The sequence below is a fragment of the Oratosquilla oratoria genome, chromosome 16 (assembly GCF_046742065.1).
Source record: "Oratosquilla oratoria isolate Oo_2021 chromosome 16, ASM4674206v1, whole genome shotgun sequence".
Lineage (NCBI taxonomy): Eukaryota > Metazoa > Arthropoda > Malacostraca > Stomatopoda > Squillidae > Oratosquilla > Oratosquilla oratoria.
In genome coordinates this window covers 30091090-30101597 of record NC_134792.1, presented here as the reverse complement: position 1 = coordinate 30101597, position 10508 = coordinate 30091090, and the positions used below count along the sequence as shown (strand labels likewise).

Below are 10508 nucleotides of genomic sequence, written 5' to 3'. Positions count from 1 at the left end.
ACACACACACACACACACACACACACACACACACACACACACACACACACACACACACACACACACACACACACACACACACACACACACACACACACACACACACACACACACACACACACACACACACACACACACACACACACACACACACACGCATACATACATACACACACGTATGGTTTCATTATGGATCAATAGGTCTCTCCCTTAACTTTTTCCTTTTCATATATTTTCATTATTTTCTTTTTTCAAACATTTTTCTGTTTATATATCTTTTCGTTCACTTTTTTCTACTTTTTTACTTATTTTTGTCTTTTTTCTGTCTTTTTTGTCTTTTCGAGTTCTGTTAAGGAAATAGAAAAAGAAAATAAAAGAAAAATTTCATTCGTGTATTTACAAGGTAACATTCACACAAACAATTACGTCATCGTTGCAATGACAATTATCATAATGACAAGAACTGTAATAGTCACATTATTGTTAGAAATCGTCCATTACAAATGATAGTAATAATAATAATAATGACAATAAAAACAATAATGATAATGGTTATGAGGATCATGACGATACCGATTATGATGATAATGATGATGATGATGATGATGATAAGAATAATGATGGTAATAATAATAAGTGGTTTAAATGCTTATTTATTTACACTGTCTTGCTGTACATTGAAATCTACTATGTACATAGTATTTACAGAACGGCCAGCATAGGGCCTAAGGGGGTCAGAAATTTCGTTTTCTTTAAACAAATGATATGTTGTATTCCTAATAAACGAAATTAAAAAAGGAAAAGTCAACACTTCCGTTATTGTTGTTATTTTATTATTAATATATATTGTATGCACACACACACACACACACACACACACACACACACACACACACACACACACACACACACACACACACACACACACACACACACACATATATATATATATATATATATATATATATATATATATAATGTGTGTGTGTGTGTGAGTATGTGAGTGTGTTGTGTGGTGTGTGTGTGTGTGTGTGTGTGTGTGTGTGTGTGTGTGTGTGTGTGTGTGTGTGTGTGTGTGTGTGTGTGTGTGTGTGTGTGGAAATATTCCCATGACACCATATAACGATGGTGGGAATAGAAATATGAATGAAGAAAGTTATAACAATGATAATAGTAGTGATAATAATTATAATAGTAATAATAATATTAATAATAATAATGACAATAATAATGATAATAATCATATAATAATAATAAATGATAATGATGAAAATGATAATAATAATAACGATAATAATAATAATAATAATAATAATAATAATAATAATAATAATAATAATAATAATAATAATAATAATAATAATAATAATAATAATAATAATAATAATAATGATAATGATAATAATAATAATAATAATAATAATAATAATAGTAATAATAATAATGATAATAATAGTAATAATGATAATGATAATGATAATAATAATAATAATAATAATAATAATAATAATAATAATAATAATAATAATAATAATAATAATAATAATAATAATAATAATAATAATAATAATAATAATGCCAATAATAGTAATAATAATGATAATAATAACAATAATAGCAACAATAACAAGGGTTGACCTTACTCCTTTAACACGTCGACACTCTTTATATATTTTTTTCTGGCTAGGTCCAGGTGATTCTATTGAGTGATAGCACGCGTGAAATGGGGATCCGTGATAGCCATCACGTATCGTTTCTACTTTGTGCCTCGCCTCTTAGCTGAATAAAATCGCCCGGCGTCGCCTAGAACAGGCATGTCTTAATGGCCATTTACACTGCCAAACAGTTTGACAAACCCGGTTTGTCAGACAAGTGTTTGAAGTGATGTTTGACCGTGTGAACGGGGTATTTGGTCGTCAAACACGTTTGTCGAACGTGTTTGACAACCAAATACCCTATTCACACGGTCAAACATCACTTCAAACACTTGTTTGACAAACCGGGTTTGTCAAACCGTTTGACCGTCTAAATGCCCCTTTAATGGGATGCTTTGACTGGTGAACGTGGGTGGAGTGGAGGAGGAGGTGGCTTTGGAACTTTGGGAAGACTGATGGAAGAGAGAAAGAATGGGAAGGATAGACAGAATAGAAAGAAAACGAGGAAAGAAGAAAAAAAGGAAGGAATAGAGGAAGGATGAACGAGAAAGATAAAATTAAAAAAGAGGAAGGGAGGAGAGAAGGAAGAAGGAAGAGAAGGAAGTAAAAATAGGAAGAACAGAGAAAATGGGAGAAGTAGGAGAGAAGAGCAGGAAGGAAAATTGTAAGAAATAACGAAAGGAAGAAGAGGAAGAAGGGGAGGAAGTAGGAGGAAAGCAAAGAAGGGAGGAAGGAAGAGAAGACAGAGGTAGGCAAGGAAGGAAAGAAAAGAGAAAGGGAAGGGAAGAATGATTAAGAGGGAATTAATGGAGGGAAGGAAAGGGGAAGGCGAGATGTCATTTCATCAAACTTTTCCTTTACCGAGGGAGGGTACAAGTGTCACGGGTGAGGAATGAAATGACCTGGCGCTACCAAGAGGGAAGAAAAGGTTACCGGCTGGGGGTATGGAAGGGTCAAGCGATATGTATGTATATATATATATATATATATATACGTATATATATATATATATATATATATATATATAAAAATATATATATATATATATATATATATGCAAAGTAGACCACTTGGAAAAAGAAACTAACGAAGCAGAGCGCTTTCGTATATTACATTATCTGTGAAAAAAGTACTTTTTGCACTGAAGATGTGATATACGAAAGCGCTCTGCTTCATTAGTTGTTTTTTTCTCCAAGTGGTCTACTTTGCATAAGTGCACACACGTACCCGTGTTCTTATTAGCATATATGTATATATATATATATATATATATATATATATATATATATATATATATATATATATATATATAAAATGAACGTGTGTGTGGGGTGGGGACTCGCTTCCACCCCACCCCCCTGCCGGCATCTCTTAGTCCTTCCGGCATTTACAGAGCCGACGGACAATTCTTCCGGGTCTGACCTGACCGGCGCCGGTAAATATTCTCGACCCCATTACAACGATGAGGTTCCAAATTATGTTCCACTTTGGTACAGTCGCAGAATTAAGTTGATGTGCAGCAAAATACACGTCACGGGAAAGAAAATGAAAATGATGCATGTGTGTGCTGCGACTGACCGTAAATTGACAGTATTGATAATCAATTTGAGATCGAAATTATAGTAAGCCACGCCCACTGTTACCATGGCACTATTACGTGTAAGTATACCATTGATGACGTCCAAATTTGATCCACGACATAATAAAGTTATGTGTGTGTGTGTGTGTGTGTGTGTGTGTGTGTGTGTGTGTGTGTGTGTGTGTGTGTGTGTGTGTGTGTGTGTGTGTGTGTGTGTGTGTATGTTTTTATACACATTTGGAATATGCTGTTTCCGTATGGTCACCGAATCTCATTAAAGACATTGACAGATTGGAAAGAGTACAACGGCGAGCCACAAAACTGATTCCAAATATCAAAAATAAATCATACGAAAATCGACTAAAACATATGAATCTGTTTTCCCTAAAAAAGCGTAGACTCAGAGGTGACTTGATACAGGTATTTAACATTCTAAAGGGAATTGACAACATCAAAAGTGACCAAATTTTTACATTGAATGAGAATCAGACAAGAAACAATGGTCTTAAACTCTCCGGAAATAGATTCAATTTGGAAGTAGGTAGAAACAACTTTGCCAACCGTGTAGTTAATGAATGGAATAAACTTCCTGCACAGGTAGTGCAATGTAGTTCAGTTCGAAGCTTTAAAAATCATTTAGATAAATACCTAAGATGCTGTAATGATTATAATTTATCTTATATTATTTGTTTTTGTTTTGTTATCATTTGTCTGTCTGATTTTTATTTATTATTAGTTATATGTCAATTTATTATTATTTACTATTTACCTGTTTGTTTATTATTTAACTATACCTATGCATTTATTTATGTATTTTATTTGTTATTTGCATTATCATGGTTTTTATTTGTTATTTTATTATTAAGATTTTTTTTTCGCATCCGACCTAGATATGGATCAAAAGGTCTCCTGTCGGCATGCTCCGCCTTTGTAATCCTTTGTAATATATATATATATATTTCATTGATACAACTTTATTTACAAAAAAATTGTAAGTTAAAGTATGTAGATATAAACAAAACTAACATTTGCTGAGTTCTGACGTACTGTGAGTTTAATTGCTGTTCTTATCTCAAGATACATAGCTCATTCTCATATCTAGTTGTACTCTCTTGGTGATATGAAATTACATTGCGCCTTCCTCGCTCCATAAGAAAAAGAAATCATAATAATTTTCAGAATAGATTCGAACATATCTGTGTCAAAATATTGGTTGAATTAGATTACAGTCCTTTGAAGATAGTAAAAGGAAAATAAAGGGAATATTTTTAACCTCTTTTAATAAAATTAGTTTTTTTTTATTATATTACATATACTGTACACACATACACACACATACGTACATATATATATATATATATATATATTATATACATATATATATGTATACACATATATGTATATATATATATATACATATATATATTTATGTATATATATATATATATATATATATATATATATATATACATATATATATATATGTATGTATGTATGTATGTATATATATAGTACTGGATCGGTCCATTCGGAGTCGATGTAGAAGGGGTAGGCGGGACTTGTATTTGTATCCGATTGTGGATTGGTTCTTTTAGCATTGGGGGGCGGAGCTGGAAAAAGTGGGCGTGGCCTCCTATGATATCCAAGTGGAATGTATGACATACTACTTATTTCCAAGCCTCCACGTTTTGGTAACCCGATGGGGGTGCCACGGCGATGAATGAAATCGTCTGGCGGCAATTAGAGAAACGAGAAAAGTGCCACCCGTTAAGGAAGGGGTTAATGTGTAATGAACATGAGTTGGTGGTAGATATTCGCAGACATGAGTGTGTTTACACAACACGTAAATCATTATATACAACATAAATGGCACATGAAATAAATAACACCACCGGAATATTCTATACATGTAATTGGATCTACCATTTTGTTGATGTTGAAGGTTGGGATGCTAGGATGCCGTGTTTGGTTCTACATGTGTGTATATTGTGTAGGTGTTTTGTGTAGATGGACGTGTGTGTGTAAGTGTATGTATGTAATGTGTGTAGGTGCATGTATGTAATGTATGTATGTGTATGTATGCAATGTGTATATGTTTATGCATATAATGTGCGTAGGTGTATGTATTTAATGTGTGTAAGTGTATATATGTAATGTGTATAGGTGTATGTATCTAATGTGTGTATGTGTATGTATGTAATGTATGTGTATGCATATAATGTGTTTACGAGTACGTTTATGTATTTAATGTGTGTATGTATGTATTGTGTGTATGTGCATGTATGTAATGTATGTACGTGTATGTATTTAATGTGTGTATGTGTATGTATGTAATGTGCGTACGTTTATGTATCTAATGTATGTGCATATATATAATGTGTGTATATGTATGTATGTAATGTGTGTATGTGCACACATTAAATATGTGTATGTGTATGTATGTAATGTGTGTATGTGTATATATGTATGTAATGTGTGTATGTGTATGTATATAATGTGTGTATGTGTATGTATGTATGTAATGTGTGTATGTGTATGTATATAATCTGTGTGTTTATGTATGTAATGTGCGTATGTGTATGTAATGTTTGTATATCGTGTAGGCGTTTTGTATGGAAACACACACACCCTCATATGTGTATGTATACAGTGTGTGTATATTGTGGGAATACACACACACGTATATGTACATATATGATGTGTGTATGACGTATAGACGTTCCGTGTGCAAGTATATATACGCGTATGCATGTCTATGTATGTAATCTTTGTATGTGTATATGTTATATATTTTGCGGACACACTAAAGTACAGTTGGCTAAATGGGTTAAGGAGTGATGAAATAAAGTCTATTTTGTGATTCAACCAGGCCACCGATATTCCAAACGGAGCGGTCAACAAAAGTCAAAATAAGAAAGAATATAACCGAGATAGAGGATGGAAAAAGAAAATCGAAAATCCAAGAAAACAAAATTGAAAGATTCTAAGTCAGGAACGCTGGAAGGGAGTTCGGGCGGAAATGTGTGTCGGATTTGTAAGTTGCCAACTGGGAATGGGAATGGGAATGGGAATGGGAGGGGAGTTTGGGCGGGAGGAGGGAGATTAATGTAAAAAGAGGTACAAGGTACGAGATCATACACATAACATATCCTATCTAACATTAATCTTAAATCTGTATATTACAAATATACCATACATTCTGCTATATTTTAAGTTATGAGTGAATGTGCACACGGTAAACATACATATGGTCATATATAAACACACACACATACACACACACACACACACACACACACACACACACACACACACACACACACACACACACACACACACACACACACACACACACACACACACACACACACACACACACACGTACACACACATACACAAACACAAAATTATGTTTGTGTGTGTATACGTGTGTGTAGGACCGTATGTTTTCACTAATGTATCCAAGACTTTATGTACAGATGTGTTCACAAGACTCGCGAACACATACAAGAACACGTGTTCGCACATAAACTCGTGTGAATATTTCCACTTACACGCACATAAACGCGTGTAAATATTTCCAAATACACGCACATAAACGCGTGTAAATATTTTCAACACACACGCACATAAACGCGTGTAAATATTTTCAACACACACGTACTTAACCGCGTGTAAATATTTTCAACACACGTACATAGCCGCGTGTAAATATTTTCATACATTCACGCACATAACCACGTGTAAATATCTCCAACACACACACACATGAATCTTTATTCACATGCGCGCCTCCTCCTCCTCCCCTCCCTCCCCTCCTCACACGCCTACTCGAGGGGAATGACGTATTACACACACACGAAGTATTGAACAAAGACCTCATGTACTTCGACGACGTCTCTTTAAGGAGGGTCCTCCCCCCTTTCAGGCTCTTAGCCAGTGAAGACCAGCACAGCCTCCACCTCAAGAGCAGGTGGGCGAGACGACGGGCGTCGTGCTGCTGCTGTAGGCGTCCTGGTCACCCCCGCCGCCGCCCCCGGACGAGGACGAAGAAGTCTTGTTCCGTTCGGCCCAGGGCTTGATGTTCTCGAGGGCGCAGAGGGAAGCGTTGGAGTTGTAGAGGGGCGTCGTCGGGGGGTCGGTCAGGAGACCCTTGGAGAGGGCCTCCGCCTGCAGGGACATCATCAGCCGGTTGGTGGCTTGGCGCTCGGCCTCGCGCTCTTCGGCGGCCTGGCGTCTGCAATATGCAACAAAGGAGGGGACGGTGGGTCAGAAGCCGTAGTACTCGCCAACTCTCTAGCTTCCTTCCTCCGTCTGTTTGTCTGTCTGTGTGTCTGTGTCTGTGTGCCTGTGTGTGTGTGTGTGTGCGTGTGTGTGTGTGTGTGTGTGTGTGTGTGTGTGTGTGTGTGTGTGTGTGTGTGTGTGTGTGTGTGTGTGTGTGTGTGTGTGTGTGTGTGTGTGTGTGTGTGTGTGTGTGTGTGTGTGTCTGTCTGTCTGTCTGTCTGTCTGTCTGTCTGTCTGTCTGTCTGTCTCTATCTCTATATCTCAATCCCTGTATCTCTATCTCTCCCAGTCTATCTATCTATCTCTCCTTCTCCCAATCTCTCTATCTTCTCTCCAACTTCTCTATTTCCTCTTCAATATCTCTCTCTTTCTCTCCAATCTCTCTCTTCCTCTCTCTATCTCTCTATCTCTCTATCTGTCTTTCTCCTTTCCAATTTTTTCGATCTCCTCTCCAATCTCTCTCTAACTCTATCTCTCTCTCTCTCCTTATCTCTCTCTCTCTTCTATTTTATTTCAATAAAGTCGTGTTATCTTTTACTGACATAATTGTATTTCTTTTTATCTAGTACTGAATCATGTTCGACAGTAAATTTTCCTAACATCATGTTATCCTTACTACTGAGATAACCGTTGATTAATTTATTTTTAGATTTTTTTCCATAATCCAATTAAAACGATGATACACTCTAAGCTGAATGAGACCGTCTGTTGTTAACCAGAATAAAGTCTACAGGCGTCATCCTCTCCAAGAAGTCCACTAGCCAACGCACGGACCAAATGGACCTAATTAGATCGATCTGCTTGTCCAACGCTCTGCTCCCCTCTCTCCCTTTCCTCTTCCCCCCTCCCCCTTTCCTCCTCTCCTTTCCTCCTCCCCCTCCCCCCTTTCCTCCTCCCTTTCCACTCCTCCCTCCCCCTTTCCTCCTCCCTTTCCCCTCCCCTTCTCCCTCCCCCTCTTCCCCTCCCCCTTTCCTCCCCCTCCCCCTTTCCTCATCCCCTTCCCCCTTTCTCCTCCCCCTTCCCTCACCCCTTTCCTCCTACCCCTCCCCTTCCCCCTCCCTTTCCTCCTCTTCTTCCCCCTCCCCTTTCCTCCTCTCCCTCTCCCTTTCCTCCTCTTCTTCCCTCCTCCCTTTCGCCCTCCCCCTCCCCCTCTCCTCCTCTACCCTCACCATGCAGGGGTCCCTCAACCGTCAATAATTGACGCTTTCAATTTGTTACAATCGACACGTCGTCAATACGTCACGGGCCGACGCTGAATCCATTCATGATTTCAGCCGCAACCCCCCACCCCCCCCCATCCCCATCCCCCACCCCCTACCCCCGCCTCTGCCGCCTGATGCCGGAGTGTTTCGTCCCGTCCGTTTAACACGGGTGACACAAACTCCACCACCACTATCACCACCACCACTACCACAACTGCCATTGCCACTGCCACCATCACTACCATCACCACATAAGTACCACCATTACCACTAGCATACATTATCACTAATACTACTACTGCCCCTACCACCATAACTACCACTACCACTATCAATATTACCACCACCACCACCAACAACAACAACAACACAGCCACCACCACCACCCGTACTACCTCCACCACCAGTACTAATATTTTGGGTAAACGACGGCCTTCAGATATTTTTTCAGGTCAACTCTAATCTATTTTGTACAATTGAACAGTTATGATTGTCCGAAAGGATTATATTGTCTATACTTAAAAGGAATATGTTGCCTTGGTTAACCTATTCTAATCTCTTTTAGTCTCATTTGCTAGTTTGGGTATGACAAGCGCCAAGTGTTTTTATTAAATTGAGGGTAAAACACCGGGATAGAGACGTACCCTAAGGCATGCATTGTACAGAGAGACAATAGAATCCAGGGTTGATTTTTTCTTTCTTTCTTTTAACACAATTGAATCATTCATTCAGACGCGAAAAAAGCCCACTACCCCTTCTAATGTCTAACATAACATAACTAACTCACCTCCACTTGGTTCTTCTGTTCTGAAACCAGGTTTTGACTTGTGCGTCGGTCATGTTGAGTTGCTTGGCCAGGGCGGCCCTCTCGCTCGACGCCAGGTACTTCTGTTTCCCGAAACGCTTCTCCAGTTCATTCACCTGCAAGAACAACGAAGAGAACTCGAAGTCAGAGTCTGTGTTTGCAAGGAGACGACGAGGAGAAGGGACACATGTGACTTTGTTCAGCCACACGAAGACATTCACTTTCCCCCACACAGACTTGTCTCCCTCTCCCAAGGAAACCTATCCCGTGAAAGCGGGTGGTCGGGGATCAGGGGTTCATAGTCCAAAGGAAACTTGGCGAGGTCAGCAAGAGCCTCGGGGTCAGACTTAAAAAAAAAAAAAAAAAAAAAAAAAAAAGGTTCAAGAACCTTAGAAAGATATGTTCATGTTTGTTCAGATACTCTCAGCTGTTGACATCAACAAGTTGAACCAAAGTCGGAACCCTATTTAAGGAATAAAAGACCAATGGAAGCTGAATATCACTTCTAGGCATAATATTTTCTATTTATTTATTTATATATTTATTCATTTATTCATCTACCTCTCTCTCTCTCTCTCTCTCTCTCTCTCTCTCTCTCTCTCTCTCTCTCTCTCTATCTCTCTCTCTCTCTCTCTCTCTCTCTCTCTCTCTCTCTCTATATATATATATATATATATATATATATACCTGTATATATTCATATATATATATATATATACACATATATATGTATATATACATATGTATATATATATATATTATATATAATATTTTGGTAATAAAACTGACCTTGGCAATAATATCAGTATCAGTAACAAAGGGAATTAGACCAACGTACCGATAACAGTAATGACAATAGCAGTACCTACTGCCATTTTAGTAATGGCGGTAGTAGAGCCAGTAAAAGCAGAGGAGGGAACTGCCAAATTGTAACTTTTCTGGAGTTGATTGGATAGGGCGTATCCCGATTGAAATTGACAGGC

At 38.0% G+C, this 10508-nt stretch overlaps 1 protein-coding gene across 1 annotated transcript in view; it reads right to left on the bottom strand.

Annotated features, from left to right (window-relative positions):
* Positions 1 to 4754: 4754 nt before the first annotated feature.
* LOC143033742 (T-cell leukemia homeobox protein 2-like) overlaps positions 4755 to 10508 on the bottom strand; it is a 77222-nt gene continuing 71468 nt past the window's right edge. The window contains exons 3-4 of the mRNA XM_076199225.1: positions 9508 to 9641; positions 4755 to 7471 (exon numbers count right to left, since the gene is read on the bottom strand). Of these exons, the coding sequence (XP_076055340.1) occupies positions 7198 to 7471; positions 9508 to 9641 (408 nt within the window). The 3' untranslated portion in view covers positions 4755 to 7197. The remainder of the gene's footprint in view (positions 7472 to 9507; positions 9642 to 10508) is intronic.